Source organism: Oenanthe melanoleuca, chromosome 10 (assembly GCF_029582105.1).
Source record: "Oenanthe melanoleuca isolate GR-GAL-2019-014 chromosome 10, OMel1.0, whole genome shotgun sequence".
Classification (NCBI taxonomy): domain Eukaryota; kingdom Metazoa; phylum Chordata; class Aves; order Passeriformes; family Muscicapidae; genus Oenanthe; species Oenanthe melanoleuca.
Window position 1 is genome coordinate 1862577 of NC_079344.1, and position 22606 is coordinate 1885182.

The 22606-nt window shown below is 42.7% G+C and overlaps 1 protein-coding gene across 26 annotated transcripts; it reads right to left on the reverse strand.

The window, feature by feature from the left end:
• Positions 1 to 2828: 2828 nt before the first annotated feature.
• TPM1 (tropomyosin 1) lies at positions 2829 to 22606 on the reverse strand. Of its 26 annotated transcripts, none has more exons than XM_056499425.1 (10): positions 22217 to 22504; positions 21458 to 21583; positions 21157 to 21282; positions 14887 to 15020; positions 13585 to 13702; positions 13034 to 13104; positions 12150 to 12225; positions 11539 to 11601; positions 11204 to 11273; positions 2829 to 3738 (listed from the first exon to the last, which is right to left on the reverse strand). In XM_056499425.1, the coding sequence occupies exons 1-10, from the start codon at positions 22328 to 22330 to the stop codon at positions 3656 to 3658; spliced, it is 981 nt and encodes a 326-aa protein (XP_056355400.1). In that variant the 5' UTR covers positions 22331 to 22504; the 3' UTR covers positions 2829 to 3655. The 26 variants fall into 26 exon arrangements, with proteins under 26 accessions (XP_056355400.1, XP_056355388.1, XP_056355386.1 ...); XM_056499412.1 differs by lacking the exons at positions 2829 to 3738; positions 21458 to 21583 and adding exons at positions 8344 to 8549; positions 9928 to 10006 and having other exon boundaries at positions 22217 to 22598; XM_056499415.1 differs by lacking the exons at positions 2829 to 3738; positions 12150 to 12225; positions 21458 to 21583 and adding exons at positions 8344 to 8549; positions 9928 to 10006; positions 12713 to 12788 and having other exon boundaries at positions 22217 to 22598.

Genomic DNA, 22606 nt, shown 5'->3' on the forward strand with positions numbered 1-22606 from the left:
AGGTGCTGACTTACAGAAAACTAAATGGGTTTGCAACTGAAGCCAAGAAGATGATGCAGACTTGTACAGATTCTCTGTACCTTGGAAAGAACACAACACAACTGAAGACAGTAAGTGATACAGCTTCCCTCTATTAAAAGAGCTATTCCTGTGTGCATTTTCAAAAAGTCCTCCATGCAGATAAAAAGCACTATCCTTGTTTCCTCCACTTTGGCCTTTTTGCTGCAATTCCCACTTAATCTTTCACTGATGTTCCTGTTCCATTATAAAAAGAAGTCCACCCAGAGGAATACCTGAGGAAAAAAGTTCTCTATTTTTCGATATGCTGAATCATGCAGAGCATTTCCTCTCCTAATTTTAAAATTTAGTTGGCTAATTACTTTCTTCTTTTGCTACCACTAACAAACCTAACAGCCCAGTGTAACAGATATTTCTATGATATTAGCAGTATAGGGATCTTTGACAATGCAGATTTTGACATTTAATACATTAACATTTAATACACATAAATAACACCTTACAGATCCAGAGCTGAATGGCAATGCTCTAGAGGTACAGCCTACTGCTTTAGCCTTGTTTCCTAATCAAAGCACCTTTTCTTTCTTATCTCTCACTCATTCAATAACTCTTGATTGAACTGATTGACCACACAGAATTAATAAATACACTTTTGCAAGTTTTGTGAACATAAAGAACCATTAAGATAGAACATGCCTCTGGGGGTTGTGATGGAAGAAAGCACAACCTGCAGCATGCCTTGTGTATTATTCAATATCAGAGAAATGCCAAGAGGGAGCAGCAGACAACACCAATGTGTAAAAGTAATTAATTCCAAGTTTACAGCCAACTATGAGACAGGAAGGTGGCAGGTTTTGCCAGTTCTGGTGCTCTGAGAACTACTCATTTCATTGAGAGAGGTCAGCTCAAAAACTAAACCAGAAAATTAAAGAGCATGGCTGCACAATTAGGAAATATTTCAAACTGCCAAATGTGTTTTTGCATTAAAAGAAAGGGTGAGTAACTCTCCAAACTAGGACATACATCTTGAGGAATGCTGAATGATGTGGGGTTCTGTGATTAAACAAACTTTTTAGTTAAAATAGCAAAGTAGCTGCAAATTTGCTAGAATGGGGTTAAATCAGGGCTCAGCTTTCTTGTTTTACAAGCCAGTGCTTTGTAGCTTCACTGAGTTTTGTCTGATTAGACACTGCATCTAAAGAACCCATGAGGGGTAGTAGCTTATGAGATATTATAAAAACAATTTTCCTGCTCCAGCAAATACATCCTTATGTGTATTTAAGTGTCTGTTGCTGGTCAGGTAAAGGGCCACTTGATGTGATTCATCCATCATCATGTTCACTGCTCCACTCAGCTCTCCTTGAAACTGGAAAGCTTTTATTTACTGATTATGAAGCTTTATGGATTCATCTGAGCAGTGCACTTTGGGAAAGTCTACTCTGCAAACAGGTTTTTTTCAGATTAATTCTTATCTCCTTCCTTGCACATGCCTGCCCTAATAGTGGTGACATGACACCACTAAGAGATAGGAAAACCACAGCCTTTCCCTGCCCTTCCACACAGTGAGAGCTGAACTCAGATTCCCAAAACCACAAAGCAGTTTGTGGTCTCCTGAAAAGCAATTTTAAGCAGCAAACAAAGGGTCTGACCTCACTCAGACACATTGTTTAGGACTCAAGCCCATACCAAGGGACCATAAGAGCAACCCAGTGGAGCTGGCAGCACATTCAGCTGTGTGAGACTTGCAGCCCAGTGCCAAGTGCTCCTCTGTTGTACTCCTGCACAGCCTCTGACTCTCTGGGTGGCCTTGGGCCCTGCTCTACAAACAATTGCCAGCACAGAACTTTGTTACAGGAAGCCCTCCTGACCCCAGCAGCACAGAGCAAGCCACATCTGCAAGGGGACTTGAATGAACTCTGAAGAGCTCAACTACCTGACACTTCTTCCTTGTGCTAAGCAAGGAAGGAGCAAGAGATTAGAGTAACTTACCTCTGCACTATGTGGCTGGAATTTTATCTGTCTCCAGCACAAGCTAAGGCCTTGCAGGAATCTTGTAACATGTATTTTGCTCCCCAAAACCACACAAGAAACATGAAGCCAGTGATTTCATCCTTTCCATTTAGGATCACTTGGCAGCAGCCAACAAATCACACAAAAGCTTGTCATGTTGCCAAGTTCCTCTCTTTAAAACACAATAAAAAAAACCAGTACATCTTCCCTCTCTGACTCTTAACCTGAAATTATTGTGTATTACTTTACCAGCTTACACCAGCTGATAAAGTCACCAGTTTTCAGTTGCTTGCTAAGGGTGCACTAACGGAGATTCTCTGATCTGGAAGGTTATCTGTACCCCTTGCTGCTAGAGGGGTGGACAGCATCAGCTTTCAGCAATATACAACACAAAACAAAGGAATAAAAATTATTTTTCAAGTCCCAAAGCTGCCCATTGACAGACCTCACAATTCAAGTAAACACACCTACATATGCAGAAAATAGCAACCAGTAGTGAAAAGTTGAGCAAAAATATCTCTTATGAACGTGACACGTGATTTTCAAAGGTTTATCCTGCATTGAAGTAAATTAGCACATATTATCAGGTAAGATATACAAATCAATATGGCCCTAAAGGGAGCAGCAACAGCTCCATTTGTCCAAACCACAACACCTCACAACACAGAAAAGACCAAGAGCCAGCGTGTTCACAGTGCTTCACACAACCAGAGACACTGCACACAAGCAGAGTTCACACAGGGATGCACAGGAAACTGATGTGATGAAAAACAAACCACAGGAGGACAAAATTTAAAAAATGTCCTAAAATGTGCATTTTATTTCATATCATTATACAATGTTTACATACAGATATACTTTTAAGACTGCTCAAAGAAAGTGTGAAAAAAGTGAGGCAAATATCAGTTCAAAAATTCCTCCCCTACCCCAAACCCCCACAAATAAAATACATTTTAACACAATCTCTTCCAAATTAATGTTTTGTCCTGAATTTATTGAATCTTTCATTTCAACATGAAAAATACAATCGAATGAAAACTCAAGGTGAAATGTTGACCTACACTTCTGTATTGAGTTGCAAGAATACAATTTAAAACCTTCAGAAGCCTTCACTTTTCTCCATTGCTTACATATCTTTGTTTTACTGAATTAGAAGGCACAGAAAGTCCAAATTCTCACAGATCAGTCAAGTTCTGATAAAAATAAATTACTGTGCTGGACAACTCCTAACTTGTCTGATACCAAACAAAAGATTTCCAGTAGAACCTTTTGTTCGAAATAGCACCATTTCCACCTGATCCCTCTTGAACAAGAATCATTCTTCTTGTGTTGGCACTTGAGGTGGGACACTGCCACAGCCAGGATTCTTCAAAGACTGAATTGCTGAACTCTCTACAAAGTGTAGGTCACATTTTTGTTGGGAAATGGCACGTTTAAACCATAATGTAAAGTTGCTTAACCCGCATATGGCTTGCCCATTTTGGTGTTTCCCTGACCCCTGCTTGATAATTTAGCAGATGTTCTTGTGACTGTGGTGAAACTAAAATAAAGACATGTTTATGGGGCTTCACGGCAAGCAGGTGTAAAAATAATAAAACAAAGAGCGTGGTTGCTGCTAAGAAGGTTTTCACATGTTGTTTAACTCCAGTAAAGTTTGATCCAGCATCTGATGCATATTAAGGTTTTCTTCTTTGGCATGTGCCACTTTCTCTGTTGTGGGATTAGAAAATTAAAACATGAATAGCAGTTCTCCAGAGGCATCAATTCTCAGAACATGAAGGCATGCAATCATCACTTCTCTCAGAGGTTTAGAAAGTTAAGAAACGTGCATGCTCATAAATACCAATGTTTCCAGATAACACAACTAGAGAGAATTCCAAATTAATCAAACAGCAAGTAATGCAAGTTTAGAACTGTTTACAGCTGCATTTGTTAAGAAAATGCACTGCCCACAGAGACACAATGTTCTGGAAGCTCTTTGCTTATAGGTATGTGAGATAAGAAGTGGTTTTTATTTTATTTTTTTTTGTTTTTTAAGTAGGCAATAAAGAAAAAAAGTTCTTTGCATATACATCATTAAAAGTTTAATAGAATTAAACACTAAGAACAAAAAAATGAAAACTATTAAAGTTTTCAGTGACCTTTAAGAAATTTATTTCTTCTAGAAAATAAACAAACTTGAAGTTAGTGGCCTTATGTTGCATGCACATAGGACAATCACTTAACACACATAGGTGATACAGTAAATGAGCATAATGTTCTGGTGGTGCATCCTACTGGGATCAGTAATAGTAACTACATACTATGTAAGCATACCTTTGAACTGATTTGGAATTTTCAGATGGAGCTCCCATCCTTTTTTTTTTTTTAAATACAAGCCAAATTCATAGTAAGGCAAAATTATCACATCAAAGTCTCCAGAAAAAACAGCTGTAAGTATCCTTTAAGTTGGTTTTGAAATACAGAAATATGAATTCTAGCCAGTATTTTTCTCTCACTGTGGTAAAAATCTAAGGTCCAATTGATGTTGTTGGATAAACTGAGTGCCTTTCTGCAAGGCAGGCTGTTCCTTTCTGGATATTGTTAGTGAAATGCTGTACTCTTCACTTAAGTGAAAAGAAACTACTGTACAGCAGAAAAGTGCTCCTCCAAAACAGGTGTGGAGACACATAATGAAAAGCCTCATCCAGAGGAAGCATTTCCATATTGTCCCAAGAGAAACTGAGAATTTCTTTCATTAATTTACCACAAAATCAACAGCTTAAAAAAAACACATCAATTTCTAAGCTTCTTGCTTATTTCTACATTTACTGATTCATTCTTAAAGGAAATTTGGAAGAAGGTGTTTCAACCAGGTTAACAATATAAGTTTAATCCTCATTCAATGCCAGCTTTAGTTCATTAGTTAGGCGACTGTTTTGCTCAAGTTGCTGGTAGAGTTGGTCTGTACAGGCAGCAAGCAGGTTAGAAGGGAAAAAAGAGGCAGAATGAAGACAGATTAGACAGAGAAAACAGTTAAATAAGAGTTAATAAAGAAACTGGTCACATGACAGACAGTTCAGTAACACAGAGAGAAACATTTTACCTCTGTTTCTAGAGCTCTAGTAATTAAACAGCTACTCCAAGGAACAGCTATTGTAACTTATCAAGAACTGGCTAAGAATCCTGTTGTGGGGAACAGTGAGACACAAACTGGAATAGAAATGGAAGAACTGCAGCTATATTCCTGTAAGTACTAGGTCTTGTTTTAGTCTTCTGTACAGTGTTTTATGAGTGCCACTTTTCTGTGCAAACTATTTAAGGTGTGGTGGAACCTCATCTGCCAGTAGAGAGAAAGAAATTGCCCCACAGCTAGCATAAGAAACAGAAGAGATGTAAGCAGGCAACTACCACCAGGCCTGACCCAGCCCATACTGCTTTCCTAGGAAATGTGATAGGCTGAGTGTTAATTTTGATAGGAAAATATATTTGTGTTACTGGAATCAACACACTTTAATTGCCAAGTTTTACTTTGTAAGAAAACAGACTCACATTTGGTGAAAATGAAAAGGAAGGATGAGCACCTTCATCACCTTGCTCAAAAACAGCAAACAGAGAGGACAATTCATATTGAAACAGAACAGCCACAGCCATGTTGTGACAGCACATTTAGTGAGAGTTGCTTTGCAGACTGAAAAAAATGTTCCACAATGGCTTTTGACTATTTTGTGTTCTCAAATTGTCCATATTCTTCTCAATAGCCTAACTGCTCTCCTGACTCTTGATCCCAGATTATTCCCCTACAGGAAATGGCTGTTTCTCATTCTTTTTCACAAGCTGCCTAACAGCTTCCACAGGAATCCTCTTCCCCTGCAGGCACTGGACACAGCAAAGGCAAAGCTGTGCAGTGAGCTGGTCTGCAGGACATGCTTGTATGGTGAGCAACTCCTCCCAGCTTCCTCCCCAGCCCAAACTCCCTCAGCCAGCTCAGTAAAGCCAGGGCAGACTTCACAGCTTGCACCAGTAACAAATGGATCTTGTCCCTCTCATCATGATAATGTCATATATATGTGTAAAAAAACCATCAAAACCTTAGAGTAACTAAAATTTCATTTTGTCTGGCAAAGCTGTTGTAATTAAAAATTAATCACGTGAACTTATGCTTACTATCATCACAGAAATCTCCTCTCTGACTGAGGAAGAGATTTAGAGTACTTCTTGACTTCTAAAACAACTAAAGCACACAGTAAAGCAGGGAAAGTGTACAGTGATTCCCCATGGCTTGTGTGGCCACCTGCTCCAGAGGCACTGCAGGAGCCCCAGCAGCCAAGCAGGGAGTTCTGGCTCTGTACAGAGCCAGCAAAACTGGCCCAGAGCCAGCCCTGTGCTCCTGGGAAGGAGCCTCAGGCACAGAAGGCACAGAAACAGCCGGACATGGCAGGTACAACACCACAACTTGAGGCTGACAGGAGTGCTGAACCACACCAGAGCAGGGAACCACACCAGCTCCCTGCAGTGCAGCAGCAGCAGCAGCCAGGAATTCTGCATGCAGCTGCTGGGAACCTGCACTGCCCATTCCCAGTACTCTGTGCAGCAATGTGTCATCACTGACACAAAAGGCAGAATTTTAATACTGATATTTAAAATCACTATGGTAAAAATTGACAGGTTCTCACAATGAATTTTGGGGTTTTTTTGATTACTTTTCTTAAGAAACATCAGTATTGCAAGGAATTGACTGGATTAAAGACTCTGCTAAAACAATGAACCAAAACACAATAGATTATGAAGTTGGAGTTGCTGTGGTGTAATTTACTGTGGCTCAGATGACAAGTTACAGTTGACCACATTCCCCCTAACCCTTGCATTTGTGAAGTCATCATTTTACAAATATTCCTCCCATTATATTTGGTTAACTTTCATATATCCCATTCTATTTGGTAACCCTTCACACACAGCCACTTACTGTATGTCAGTTGAGGAGTGGTAAGTTACTGAACTTTGTTACTTGAACTATCTGTGATTGCTGATATATATCCTGTATTTGGGCTTCTCTCCCCAGCCAGCAGCATTAGGATGTGCCATAGGCAGAAAACTGGGATATGCCAAAGTTATCCAAGGAAAGCAGGCCAGGAAGGGAATGCATCCATTTGCAAGTCTTATTTGGAAAACAAATTTTGAGGAGGGGAGAAAATCTAGTTTAGACTGCACTGCTGAATAATATTGAAGCTGAGCAAGAAATAGACATTTACATTATTCTACAAGTTAAAAACTAAATTCAGCTATGGTATAATGAATTTATTCTGCTTTGGTGACTTAGGAACTTTAGCAATATATAGTTATGGCATCATCAGAAATCAATCTGGTTTTCACCTTCATGTGAACTGGGAAGTAACTTCTTTAACTGTGATGTAAGTTAAAATAAGGCAATAAACTCCCTAGCTATAAATAACAATATTAAAAAAGCAGAAGATGTCAGTATTTAATGCCTCCTCCTTAATTAGACAGTGACAAATCAGCTGAAACCTGAAACCCATGATGTTCCACTCTGGAGCAGAGTCATTTCATTAACAGTATAATCATGAGAATTTTCCTTCTCCAGCTTTGAAACATTTCTCATAAGCCTGCAATTCAAACTCACAAGTGTGAACGGAGCACAAGTGCAAAGCTACTGAAACTTCCCAAATGAACTTCCAGTGTTACCATGCCATTCAAGAAAAATACATTGTTAAACCCCAAAATGTTAGCAAGCATCATCTTTGCTGAATAATTGAGGTGTGAAAGAAGAAAAACTTTTTGCAAGACGTTTCAAGGATTACTTCTGGACAAAAAAAAAGAATTTAAAATTTTTGATATTGCCTCTTTAAATCTGTCTCATATATATAAGTTAATGAACAAGCACACTTAAATAAAGAGAAATCTTCAGCATAAAGCTAGGAAAAGATTTCAGGTTTTAAAGTGAAAAATCTGGTTACATCAAGGATGTAACTGCTCTGACAGCCAGGCTCCCATGACCAAGTGACCCCAAGGAAGCAGTATCCTTGCAAATTTTGTCCTAACAATAACAACTGGAAAAATTCCTATTATAGCTATTTGTCATTTTATCTGCAGTAGAATCTGAGAAAAACCAAGATAATAACTGGTCAGCTTTCACACCATCCCACACACTGCACTCACTGGCTTGGCATTGTCAACACTCAAGCAAAAGTGTTCTCAGTTAAAATATTAAAAATTTAATTTAAAAAATTAAATCCCTAATGGCATAAAAGAGCCAATTTTATTAATAACTTAAATAGTTATTCAAATAAGTAAAAGGCAAAGGAATAGCAAAAGGGATACAGCTGGGATATTTATTTTACATTGAGAAATGTAGTTTCTGTACAGCAGAGCACAAACAGAGCATGTTCTGAGACAGGTTATAGAGGAAGAGTCAACTAAGCTAGAAGACAGGACAAGGAACCCATGAAACATCCAAAGCTTGGAAAGATGGTTTATCCAGCCCGATGAAGATGTCTTTGGAGAACTGAAGCAAAGAAAATTATCTGCACGAAAAGAAAAAGTGAAATAAAGTAGAAAATGAAAAAAAGGTGCAGTAAAGACTTCCAAAAAAGCAGCAATGGAACAGCAAAGCCCAGCATGCTGAGATGACCACACTAGAGAAACAGCACACCATGCTGGGACTGGAATGACAGTCATGTCCTCATGTACCAGTAGAGTACAATTTTAAGTCTGTTTTTCACTTAAAAATATCCCAAATTGAAAAAATATTGTAATCTCTCTATACAGAGGAAAGCTTCATAAGCTACTGAGCAAAACCATATGTTGGGAAGGAATTTAAAAACAAAAAAAATCAAAGCATACAAAGCAGGCAACATTAAACCTTTCCTAAAATGCTGGTAGAGAGAAAGAGGAAAGTAATGAACATGAAGAAAAAAAAAAACATTTAAAATATGAGTGCACACACAGTATGTTTCAAGCTCTAAGCAAACCTTATGTCTTGTTGAAAGCATGCCTGGCCTTCCAAAGGGGAATGCTGGGACTAAACACTGCAGCTCCTAAGCACTTGAGAAGCACAGCTCTTCCCCTCTCCCATGTCAGCTGCAGTGCTCATGCATGGGAAGGAAGATGGAGGCAGCACAGCTGACCTCTGTTCAGAGTCCATGGAACAAGAGTCAATTTGTGTCAAACACTGCAGCAAGAGTCACACCTCACAGCTGCTGACTCTCCTACTTTCCTGCCACTCTTTATTTTTCTTCTTATGACTAAAGTTGGTATTACCAAATTTTGGTGTATGCAAATAAAATTATAACTGCTATCCAGAAAATAGGCAGAAGCAACCTACAATTCAATTGTTGCCTTTATGGGTTTAAATGACAAGGTACATTAAATCCATTTTCATACATGCAATTTAGTGGTAACAGCTGAAATTTTCAGAGAAGTTATGGAAATTTAGATAAACACTTTCTACTGTCATTAATAGAGAATACAATTAAATCTAAATTTCTCTGACATTTCTGCAGGAACTTTGCCAGAGCAAAAATTGTGAGAGTAGGCAAAGGAATACACTCTGAATGCAACATGTCCCACAGCAATTTTCTCTGGTAAAATGAACATGATGGGCTTGTTGGATAATGTTTGAACAGAGGTGAACTGGAAAGATAAACACAAAGGGCAACCACAAGAAACAGAACCAAAGAATAACCACAAGCTTACAAAATCACCATGAGTATTTACCAGGCTTGGCACAACACTCACCCACACTTTGCCAGGGTAAAGCAATGGTTCATGGTATTTTGTAGCCCTACAGTCTCTAAAGGAAAGCATCTCCCCCTGCACAGGGAGCACCATTCCACACGGCCGGTACTGCGCAATCAGTGAGGGCAGGGAAGCAGCAGCAGGGCAAGCTGGGATGACATTTACATGGAAGTCATATCATTGAGAGCGTGGTCCAGCTCCTCACTGATGGCTTTGTACTTCAGTTTCTGAGCATAGAGCTCATCTAATGTTCCCCCAGGGAAGGCAGAGGTGTGCAAGGAAACGGAACAGGACCGTGGGATGGAAGGTGAAGGTGGTGGCGTGGGGATACCATCCAGAAGCCAGAGGAAAGGGGAGGAGTGCACAGAAAGAAGTGTCATGACAGACAAAATGAAACAAAATTAGAGAAGAATAAAAGAAAGAAAACAGTGAACAGTTCTATGCAACAAGTTCATTAACTGCATTGCCAATGGGTCAACCTGTGATATACAGAAAACTAAGAAAATAAAGAGTAGAAAAGAAGCAATAATCCATGTTTCACTGCCATGGATTTTTGTTTTAATTAGGAAGGGATACAGGAGCTAGGGAGAAAAGATCCAAAAATAGGGCTCCAGGAGGATGTTACTATTTTTTACCACCTTTTTTTTTTTTTAAACCACTCTGTTTGCATGATGTCAAACTCAGCATATAGCAATTTTTATTCCTTCTAAACACTTATCTTTCTTCTCTGCTTCCTTCCCGAGTCAGGGATCATAATTTTTCAGCAGCTACTTAGGCATTTCATCACCTTCATGTAGAATCCAGCTTGCCAAGCCATGCAATTTAGCTTCTTCAAATCCTACACTTAGTGTAATGCATCTAAATAGCAAACTCCATATAGCTACAAATTACAAAGTCCCACTGAATTCTTTTCTCCAGAGGCAGGAAGCACATTCTACTACTTTGCTGCACTTTACAAACAAACCCCCTGAAGTTAAATAAGCTGTCCTGATTATGTACACAATCTACTACCTTTACCAAACCCTATAACTGGTCTATGCCACAAAATGCCTGTCCCGATCCACACTTATCACAGTAATAAATCAGGTTAGCTTGCTACATTCCTAACTACTGCAAATATAATGCAACTCTTCATCAGTTTATCATCTGATCATTTACTCTGTAACATTTCTGCATTTCCAAATAGAAGAGTATAAAGCAAAAAACTGGAAGGAGACTTAAGAACATAAGAGAAAAAGTAACAGGCAAGAGCAAAACACTGTTCACCTGAAGCATTTAAGTTGTCAATACATTTCATTTGGAAAATATTTTGTCTGTTCTTTAGGCAGACCCATTTACATAAGTGTGACATAATTTGGTATATAAAAAACAACAAACATCCCCAGACAAGTGAAGAATAAGAGATATGCATTTCCACAGTAAATAGAAAAACAACTCATACCTTCTAGGTCATCAATACTCTTCTCCAGCTTGGTTACTGACCTCTCAGCAAACTCAGCACGGGTCTCAGCCTGAAGTCAGGACAAACACAGACTATTTAAGAAACATGCACACATAGTACTTAGGAGCAGAGGAGAAATAACTCAAATGAGGAAAAGAGTACAGTGAGTGGAGGCAAATAATAAGGCTAATATAAACTAATTTCTAGTGGAGATATTTAACATTAAACTGCTTCCAAAACGTTATGTTCATCCTTACAGCATCAAAGTAGTGTTTATACTAAAAGAATCAAAGGTGCATTGGAAGATACATTGCAAAGAACAGCTCTAATTTTACCTCCTTCAGTTTGTCAGTCAGAACTTTAATCTCCTCTTCATACTTATCTTCTTTCTGTGAGTACTGTAATTAGAAAGAGGATCAGTGGTATTAGATGGGTATTCTAAATATACCAAAAAACCCTCACATTCAAAAGTCTTGTAAATAGATTAGCTATACACAAGAAATTGTTATATGCAAAACAAAATTAATTCCACTTGGAAGGCTGTGGTAATGTGGTTTATTACAAGAGTCAAACTTCCCTTGAGTTACATTCCAGTGCAATATGGTGGGAACTCTGAGAAGAAATTAGTACTACAGTTTTAAAGAGGAATGTCTTTTGGAGAAATTTAATGTTAGTACACAATGCCATTTTAAGGGACACTCTATAATGAACCTTTAATCCTGTCAGAGTACTCAGCAGAACATGTGGCCAAATAATACTGATATATTTGGAACTACAAGACACGTTGTGTTCCAATAGGAGCCAAATATGAACTGAGGAGTAAATCCAAATGCCTCTATTGACAGCAGCCCTGAAGAAAGGCTGCAAAGTGAGCAGCATACCAAGGAAATCCCATTGGCCAGATGACAATGCAAGGGGCACATTCTCACATAAGTCTCTAGCCTACCTTCTCAGCCTGAGCCTCCAGCGACTTCAGGTTGTTGGTCACAGTTTTCAATTCCTCTTCAAGCTCAGCACATTTGCTGTTATTTTGGAGGGAAGGCAGGAAAGAGGAGGATGGAAGATTCAGTCAAGGAAAAGAAACAGGAGAAAATAGGGGGAAAAGATAGAGAATAATGAAAACAATTACAGGGCAAAAGAACAGCCTCAAAAGCAGCTGATCCATCACAGATTGAAAGCAACTCTTTGTGATGCTGAATGCCAGTTCAAGTGCACATTAAGACAATGACCAGACAGAAATTTATCTACAGCTCTTGGCTCCACAGAAACATTTACAGAGCTTTCACATGTGAGACAGTTCAGCTTCTTTTGGCTGCACAGGAGATCAGTTTTGAAGACAAAAATCAATGAATAAACAAAAAAAGAGACCAAAGAAAATCACCAAAGCAAGATGCCAAGAGAGTGAAGAGCATAGCAAGGACTCGTTACTACTGAGTGAGCTAACTGTCTACAGAAGCTGAAACACTTGGGTTGCAGTTAAATCTAAAAACTGTTCATTAGTATCAGTACCTTATCCTCTGCAGCCATTAATGCTTTCAAGGTTTGATCCATTATTCTTAACTGTTCTTCCAGCTGTCGGACTTGGCTGTTAGTGAACACATGAAATGCACAAAAGCCATTCACAAAATCAGTGTGCAGGTACAGCATGCAGTGACAAAACACACACACACAGAAGAACACATTTACTTTGGCAATGACCATTTACTTCAACAATTTCAGTTAACAAGCAAAACACAGCTCTGAGCTGAATACACAACGTGCTGCCAACGTTCCATGCAGTTATAGCTCTCTTCTAGCACCACACACATCTCAGGGCAGCTCCACACTTACCTTTCTGAGAGCTCAGCACGCTCCTCAGCACGCTCCAGGTCACTCTCAATGATCACCAGCTTACGAGCCACCTACAGGGACAAGGGACAATCAGGGATGTTATTGTAACAGGGATGTTATTATGTAACACAGGGATGTGTTAGTTGCTGCATTACACGTCACCTGTTTCTAGAACCTACAAAGCAGGGGGCCAGGCCTCTTCATTTTTTGGTCAACACATGAGTTTTGATTATGTGGTATCCTCATTATTAATTTGAGACTTAGTTATCTCACATTTTTCAAGACATTCCTCTCATTCACCAAAAGGCAACTGAAAAATACTTCTATCCCTAAGAGCTTAGGGAATACCCTCAAACATTTTAATGAAAGATCTGAGCACAAATCTCCTGTCACCTTGTCCCTTGAGGTATCTGAGTGTCTAATTTTCCTCTCACACCTTTGAAGAGTGGTGTTTGTGATCTTTTGAACTTAAAAGGCCAAAGAGAAAAACAAAAATTACAGGCACAGCCTAATGGGCTTTAGAAAGAGATGACCTGCACTCAAGGACTGACCTCTTCATACTTGCGGTCAGCCTCTTCAGCAATGTGCTTAGCCTCTTTCAGCTGGATCTCCTGGATTTCCATCTTCTCCTCATCCTTCTGGGCTCTGTTTTCAATGACCTTCATTCCTCTGAAAAACGTGAAAAACAGGAAATGCAACATTCAGGGCTTGCCAGTTGATCTCCAGCTCTGCTGCTTGTGGTATATGACTTTCAAACAGTTGTATTCAGGTGAATGAAGCACATCAGACAGCTGAGCCTTCACACCATAGGTTTAGTCCCCTGAACTTACATTTCAGAAGTTCAAGGAACAAAGCATGTCTTAGGAAGGAATAAAAAGTGTGATTTATTTAGCTCTTACTGTAGTTCACCTGTAGAATTCTCTCATTTTAAATTGCAGGAAAAACTCACCTTATAGAAAGGTAAATAAGGGGGTTGCTTCTAAAGCCCTAATAAGACTGAAAACATCTCTGCTTTTACACACAACAACAGCATGTTGTGACTCTTGCAGGACTGACAAGAATCATGTCTATGGGCCAGACTCCCCTGGGTTTTGCCATGTCAGAGCCCTAGAAGCTCTCTGTGCTCTCTAAAAGCAAAATTTAAATTCTTCATAACAAGAAAAACTGTATTGCACATGTCTGATCCAAAATTACCTTAAATGTTTCAAAACACACTCTGTGTTTCTGGCACATTTCTTTTCAACAGACTGCATCCTTAGTAACATAGAAATACACATGCAGAATGTGTGGGCTTCTTCCATAATAAAAGGTTCTATCAGAAGTATAAAACACAATTGGAAGAAGAGAGAATATCTTCCAAAGTCACAAATCTTGACTTCCTAACTTACATTATGGACTTGTGAAAATCTGAAGGAATTATCAGTCTCTTTCCTTAACTCACCTTCATGTACCAATCTTGCCAACAGAACCAAAGCCTCTTCCAGCACTTTGCTATTCTACAGGTGAGATTTTCTACCCACAAGGAAAACAAGAATCACACAATAGCACAAGAGTATCACAAGGAGTTGTCATCTAATAAGAGAAGTCTGTGTGGGGCCAAGCAGTTTTCCCAGGATGTGGTACCAAAAGACCTACCACACTTAAATCTCATCCTCACAACAGAAAAAGAATCCAAGCCCAGATATTTTGGACACTTCTATAGACAAGCTGTAACTGAAGTCTGTGTACAGAAAGGAAGAGCAGATTATGTTCAGAGACCTGGGAGTGGTTTAATTTCTTTCCATAACCCACACCCTGGCAATTATGATCTTTGTCATAAGGGGAACAATCCATTCAGGTGTGGCTTCACCCACCTTTCACTCTCATCTGCAGCCTTCTCAGCCTCCTCCAGCTTCTGCAGGGCAGTAGCCAAGCGCTCCTGAGCACGATCCAACTCTTCCTCAACCAGCTGGATGCGTCTGTTCAGAGAAGCCACTTCACTCTCAGCCTAAGCACAGGAAGAACAGAAATTAATTCATCATAAGGCACACATTCCCTTGTGAAAGGTTACCCCATTACCTGCTAGTGCCATTTAACAGCACTTCTGTCATTTCTGACTTCATCCACTAAAAAGTCCATACATAGAGATCTACATCCTTGAATTGTGAAGTTATTGCTTAACAGAGGAAAAAAGTGATTAATGCTTGTTTTCAATGAAGTACATCAAGGACTGTACAACTAGTACTAGTAAGAACTGCATGGGAAGAATTATGCATTGTTATCCAAATATTTTCAGTTATTGTATTTGCAGACATTAATTACAGACCTTCCCTTTTAAAAATCAAATCAACACAAACTAATTACTCAATTCTTTAGTCACTCCAATTCCTTTATTTATGACCTTTCACCATATTTTGTAAGAACTGTCCTGATATTTCCTTCAGTTCCATAAGAAGGGTTCAGTGTAAACATGTAAACGTGGATCAGCATTTGCAATGAGACAGCTGACACAGAAGGAATATGAGAACATTTAAGAAGTGCCCAAATACACAGAAGTTTTGTGTACAGGCAAGCTGTGCAAGAGTTGACAAAAAAAGGCACCAGCAAGAGCTCTGGTACAGGCAGCAATCCCTTAAAACATTTTTTTTCCTCCCATATTCCATCCTCAATCTTCCCCTAAATTTGCCTTTCTTGAATTACCTGTTCACTTAACCTTCTGCACAACACTCACAACTCATCTGCCTCTTATCATTACAAGCTATTACATGTTACAGCCTCAAATCTACACTTGCTTAAGTTGCACAGTAAGTTCTAGACCAGTCTTCTTTCAGAAATCTCCTCATTAAACTTACTTTCTTTCAAAACTATATTAAACACAATTATATATAAAGGGTAACTATTCTAAAAAGTTAATTACTTCAGAGAGTAACACTAAATTAGTACTGAAAACTAACATACATAATATATATATTTGCTATATGTGAGCAAGTACACATCTGAATTTCCTATGATGTCTAGTTGAGGGGATAGCCAACTCTCTGGCAAAAATAGATCCCAAAAGTATCAGTTTGGTACCTTTTCTTCTCTAACTAGAGGTAGCTGGATACAGTTGCCCACAGCAAAGATTTTGCTGTACATAACACAAGACAGAATAACTTACAGGCCAGAGAAATAAAACAACCCTTGACATAAAAGCAAGGATGTCCAGCTACAATGACTGAAATTAACACATAAACAGGGAAGCAATTAGATCTTTGAATATTAATATGCATTGATAGTGAATGCATAGAACCAGGAGGAGACTTCATCCTTAGAGACACACATTAATCCAAATATAAAACATGTAGCTATGCAATCATGCAGCAGTATTCAAATCCTGTGGTTTTGGACTTCTGCCTTTAAAACAGTAAGAATATGAACTTTCACATTTAGGAAAGAAAATGACCTGTCATAAAAGCTACCCTAGGGAAATTTGTTACATTACAAGTTAATGATTATCATGTCAAGACTCCTCGTCATGATAAGAGCATAAAATGTGCTTTAAAAAAACAGGGTGACTAAAGTTCAAGTCTTCACTTCCTGCTCCAGTAACTCACTAAGGATTTACCAACCAGCCTTATAAGGCCCCAGTTATTCTTCTGCAGAGCAGGACTTCTCTCCTTATATGGCAAGGAAGGAAAAAACCCCACTGACACTGGGGCACTCCCACTGCTACCATGCAAACATAACCTGCGTTTCTGCTGTGGCACTTACACACCACATATTTTTACAATGAGTGATGACTATGACAATGAGTGATAAGTTGCCACTGGGTGTTAATTATCACTGTTAAAGGGGAGATTCTGTTTTCCAGAAGGAGGAAAAAAAACATGCATTTTGAAAAAGTAATTACCAGCAGTCCTTTGAGATGTATGTACTTAAAACAGAAGATTCTCTTTTAAGGGAATGGCTGCTAATCACAGCCTTGAAACTCTTAACAATCTGGTTTAACAATCAAAAGCTGGAGGCTGTGCTACATTTTGGCCACAGCTGTAGATTTTTGTTGTTTGCATATGTGTACCTTGCACAGGAAGAAAAAACCCTCATGTCACAACCCAGCTGGTCACATACCACAGACAGAAGGCACTGCACTGGGGGAAGGGGCAGATTCACACCTCAGCTCACTTGCTGCAGAGCTCTCCAAGCCTCCCTCCCCAAGCATGCAGAAATACAGCTGCAACAATAAAACCCTCACCTGCAGCCAGCACTGCAGAAAAAGCACATGTCTACATGTGCCTGGGAGTTCAGTTTTCAGCACTGACCCCTCCACACAAAAATTTAAATACCATGTAAGTGTACTCTGCAGAATTCCACATCATCCACATAAACCAACTCCAGGGAAGAGACAAACACTAATCTTTAGGGTCCTAAGCCTTATTGCAATGTAGCTGAACTCTTAAGGGAAGACTCCACCAGAAGGCTGTAATCACTCCTCCAGCACTACTCCTTCTGCCACAAAAGTTAACAGTAAAGCTTCCTTTTTCTATAGAAATTCCTTAATATATTATTCAGAATAATATGTTACTAAAAGTAGGAATCTTTGTGTCCTTTAGCCTACAAAGCTTAGAAAACAAGTTTTTTTAAAACCAGAAACCCTTATGAAATGACCTACAGCTCTTCACTGAAAAAAAACAAGTATGCAAGTGATCTGCAAGAATGCAATAGTTAAACAAGCACAAGCAGCCATATTTTGCTCCATAAGGAAGTTCACCTGCCAGTAAGCAGGAGGCTCTTCCTTTGAACTCACTTCCCAAAATCTGCAGAAAGGCCCATAGTATAAGAGAATCAAATATCCACCATTTTTTCTATTGTAATGAACTACACAAAAGCCTTGTTTTTATGCAACCACTAAAGACACTGAAACTGTCTCAAAGACATTTTACAGCAAGAAACATTAAGCTACAGCTACTAGAACTCCCAAAGGTCAGTGATCTGTAGGCTCACACTGCCAGGTACCATCTCAGGTTCAGCCTTACGTGCTTCCCAAGAGTCGCCATGCTGACTTCCACAGATTAACTCGTCTGGATAGAGAGACCAGGCCTTGTGGGGGGGAATAACCCCACAAAACCTTGCTCACAGCCTAACACAAAACAAGTAATTCTGAGTTTAACCTCATACAAGCTCGGCGTTTTGCTGTCGGCCAGCACACCCAGCGCTGTCTCCCTGCGCAGCGCACCTGGGCCCGGCCCGCGCAGCGCTCGGGTTACGGAGCCGGGGAACGCACCGACCTCCCGCAGGTAACACCCACCGTGTGGGACACGGCAGCGGCTCCCGCTCGGCCGGGGAAACACGCGGGGCAGCCGCGCCCAGCATCCGGGCCCGAGCCGGGCCGAGGGCAGCCCTACCTCCTCCCGCAGCGCCCGCTCCTGGTCCACCTCCCGCTGCAGCCGTCCCGCCCGCTCCTCGGCCGCGTCCGCCTGCTCCTGCAGGCTGCGGATCTTCCTGCGCACGGCCTCCAGCGAGCTCATCGCCGCCATGCCCGCCGCTCGCCCAGCCCGCGCCGCTCCCTCCGCCCGCCGCAGCCCCGGAACTCCCCCCGCGCCTCAGCGCTGCGGGGCGGGGCTGCGGCACCGGCTGCGAGCGGAGCGCGGCGGGGCGGGGACGGACGGTGGGCGGCCGGCCTGAGGAGGGGCCGGGCCGGGCCGGGCCTGAACCGGGATGGGCCAGTCCTGAACCGGGATGGGCCGGTCGTGGCAGTGAATGGGCCAGTCCTGAACCGGGATGCGCCGGTCGTGGCAGTGAATGGGCCGGCCCTGATGCGGTGCGACCGGAGATGGGGCAGTCCGGCCCACGATGGGCCGCTCCCGGCGAGGCTGGGCCGATCGTGGCTGGGGATGGCCGGGCCGATCGTGGCCGGGGCTGGGCCGCTCCTTGCCGGCCGTGCCCGGTGGATGTGCCGCTCCTTGCCGGGGCTGTGGCCGGGGCTGGGCCGCTCCTTGCCGGCCGTGCCCGGTGGATGTGCCGCTCCTGCCGGGGCCGTGCCCGGTGGATGTGCCGCACCTTGCCGGGGCTGTGGCCGGGGCTGGGCCGCTCCTTGCCGGCCGTGCCCGGTGGATGTGCCGCTCCTGCCGGGGCCGTGCCCGGTGGATGTGCCGCTCCTGCCGGGGCTGGGCCGCTCCTTGCCGGCCGTGCCCGGTGGATGTGCCGGGCCGGCAGCGCCTCCTCGCGGCACAGCCCGCCATTCCCGCGGACCGGACCGGACCGGACCGGACCGGGTCAATACCCACCTTTCCCCCCGCAAACATCATAAAATGACATCGAGCAACCCGCCAGATGCTGCCGCACCCGGCCTGGCTCCTGGGCAGGGGAGAGGGGGCTGCAGCTGCCCCCTCCCAGGTGGGGTGGCCCCGGGGATGATGTGCCTGCTTTTTGGGAGATGAGTCCTACCGGACAGGTAAGATTTTCTCGTCCCAGTGAAAGGCGTGTCCGTCCCAGCGAGCCGACACTCCCTCCCTGCCTCTGCCCTTTTCCTAAGGCTTGGAACTATCCAAACTAATAAGGAAAATACTGGGTCGACTGCAATGCCCCAAAACACACTCTGCATTGCCAACAAATTAAATACTTCCCTAAACTGTCAGATGTATTCCATGCATACAAATAAATAAGGCATTTTCCTCGATGAAAACGAGCCAGACACTCTCCCTCCACCTGAGGGAAGACTGCAAATAAAATTGCCCTCATTTAGCTTCCAAACACTTTTCCAGCAGGGGAAAATGTCCTGAAAATTGACACGGGGATCAGTTAGGAAGATCCTTAGTTTCAGAACAGGCATCTAGCAGCATTTCTCCTGCCTTCGTCCTAGGCAAGCTATTTCCAAATAGTCTGCATACTTTTCCATATAAGGAATATCTCCCCCGAATCTATATGTGGTTCCTTTGAACAAGCTACAGAAATGTCCTGCTAGGAAGCTGCCTCTCCTCCGGCAGCCATGCACAGAGCAGACATCTGATCCATATTATACACGGGTCCGTCTCCCCTGCTCTTTGAACACTTCTGTCTGTTAAGTTCCTGGGTTCTCTTTCAAAGCTGTGTAACTTATTGCCATACTGAAGCTAAACTCTTTTTTAATTCTTCATTCCTTTTAGAAGTAAAATAAGTAAAAATAACAACTTTCATGCCAAGTTGTTGTTTGTAACATTTTCATTTCTGGAAGTATCCTTCCTCCCCCTGAAATACAATTCTTTCTTTCTTTGTGGCAAATCCATTTCATTATGGCTTTGAGGCTGACTTTTAAAGCTGAGCTATAGGAAAAGGAGGGTCATTGCTTTGGAAATACTGTAGTTTCATCACTCCTGTAATTTAGAACTGAGATTTACTCCAGGAGAATTGAATTGTCCAACAGCAGCAATAGAGACCAGGACCTTAACTGCACAGACCATATACTCTTATGGTTCCTTGCATGCGATCCATTAAATGCATGTCAGGGACAGACAGGTGGGTGGGATGAGGGCCTGGAAGAGGCACAAGCTCTTGACTTATTACCATATAAAGTGCTGAGCTATATATATCTCTCAGCTTGCTCCCAGGATCCCTGTCCCATGAACTTGCAAAACTAGCAAGTATCATCTTCCGGATTTAAAAAAAAAAAACAAAAAAAGCCAACAAAAAACAGGAGAGGACCTTTTATCTCAGAGACCAGTGAGCTAAACCAGTATCTACCAGCAGATCAGACACATGCATGCCTAGGAACAGCTCTCTTGAAAACAGAACTAGCAGCCCTTGCTCTTCTGGATCTCCCTCACCTGTACCTACTCACTATTAACTCTCTGCTTCTGTTCCACTATCAAGACAGTGTTGTTCCAGCCTGAGCCATTTTACCCATCACCTGAATAGATAAATCACCATTTCTTTACTTCCATATCTAGAGTGGCAAGTACACATGAAAAGCACAAGTGAGCAGAAACCCAATCAGACGCCTCTGATAGTGTGCAAACCCCATGCAGGGAGGCAGTGCTGTGTTTCCCACCTCCCTGCCCAGGAGGTGCCTGGACCCTGCCTTCAGCAAAGCTTTGCACTGCTGCTGAGTAGGAGTCCAGGCTGTCCTGAGCAGAGGGAGTGTGTGGTTTCTCTGTCAGCCTTGTGGTGAAAGGGATGGGGTAACTTACATCCGTGGCCTTTTTGTCAGCCAGTTCCAACTTTTCTTGTGCATCTTTAAGGGACTCGGAGTATTTGTCCAGCTCATCCTCAGTGGCCTTCAGCTTCTTTTGTAGAGCCACCAGCTCATCCTCCAGCTGTGATGTGGGTGGAAAGTGGTGGAGAGGGGAGGGCGGGCAGGAAAAGGTGCAGCAGGCAGCGTGATCGTGCAAACGGAGAGGTGCGAGTGCAGAAGGGACAGAAAAGGACAGACAGAGAGAGAAAGAAGGAGAGACAGTTAGATCCTCTTTGCTTGCAGCAAGGGCACAATACCTTGGCAGCATTCTCCTCTGCGGAGAGGAGGCTGTCCTCAGACTTGTGTAGCTCTTCCAGCACTTGGTCCCTTGTATCCTCCGTCCCACGCAATTGTTTTTCCAATTGCACAATGTCATCCTCTAACTAGGTGCACAAGAGGAAATATAACGCACAAATATGTTTCTCCCTTGGCTTAGAAAACTGTGAAATTAATTTATAAATCACTCTCACTTTCTCCCTCCTCCTTCAGGATCTCCCAGAAACGTGCAAACAATGTGTCCCCTCCCTGAATCGAATAACGCCCAAGATGTAAATGAGGGGGATTGGAGAAGGACAAAAAAGTGGGGCAGGAGTCCGGAGAAGGGCGGGAGGGCAGCTGGAATCGGACACATCTGCCGAGTGATGCTGGAGTGGGCGAACACAGCTTGAACCGTCCTTTGCCAAATGGCTGCACATCTGTCCAGCGCTAACCAGGTGCTCTGGGCAGCCTCTCTAAGCTCTCTGTCCCCTGTGACAAAGGCACAGAGGTCATGCAGCTGTCCCAGGGCGCTGCTCCCCAGCTGAAATGGTGGGGACGGGGGAGCCTCCCAGGAACCTCCAGCCGGCTGAAGCTCTGCCTTAGGGAAAGTTCAACCAGTTCTGCAGGGGCGCGGGGGTGGGATTTAACAAAGTATGGCGAGAGGGGGAAGAAGAGGGGAGGAGGAGGAAAAAAAAAAAAGTATAGTCTGGAAAGATTTGCGCCCCGGCGCTGGCTGCGCCCGGGCCCTCGGTGCAGACCTGCTTGCTTCTCTCCTCCGCTGCCTTCTTGTCCGCTTCGGCTTGCTCAGCTCTGTCCAAGGCGTTCTCCTTGTCCAGCTTCAGCATCTGCATCTTCTTCTTGATGGCATCCATGGTGGCGGTGGGCTAGGGCGCGTCCCCGCGCGGACTTGTCGGAAAGAAGCGCTCGGGAGGTGGCGGGACAGCCGCGGGTCCGGGCGCAGGATCCGCGGGAGCGGAGTGCGGCGGGGCTGATCCGGGCCGAGTGCGGGCGGCGGGCAGGGAGCGCCTCACAGATATGTACTTTCCCAGGGGGCTGACTGCATTCCTCAAGACATCCAATACTTTTTTGGAAAGGGCTTTTTTCTTTTTCCCCTCCCTCCTCTTTTCGTCCCTACCCCTTTCCCTCTC

Coding starts and splice junctions, on each gene's coding strand:
- TPM1 (XM_056499424.1), bottom strand. CDS start 22,330: ATGGATGCCATCAAGAAGAAGATGCAGATGCTGAAGCTGGACAAGGAG. Junction 21,283..22,216: donor CGGAGGAGAGAAGCAAGCAG/GTCTGCACCGAG, acceptor CCCACATCACAG/CTGGAGGATGAGCTGGTGGC. Junction 11,602..12,149: donor TGGAGGCTCAGGCTGAGAAG/GTAGGCTAGAGA, acceptor TTCTAATTACAG/TACTCACAGAAAGAAGATAA.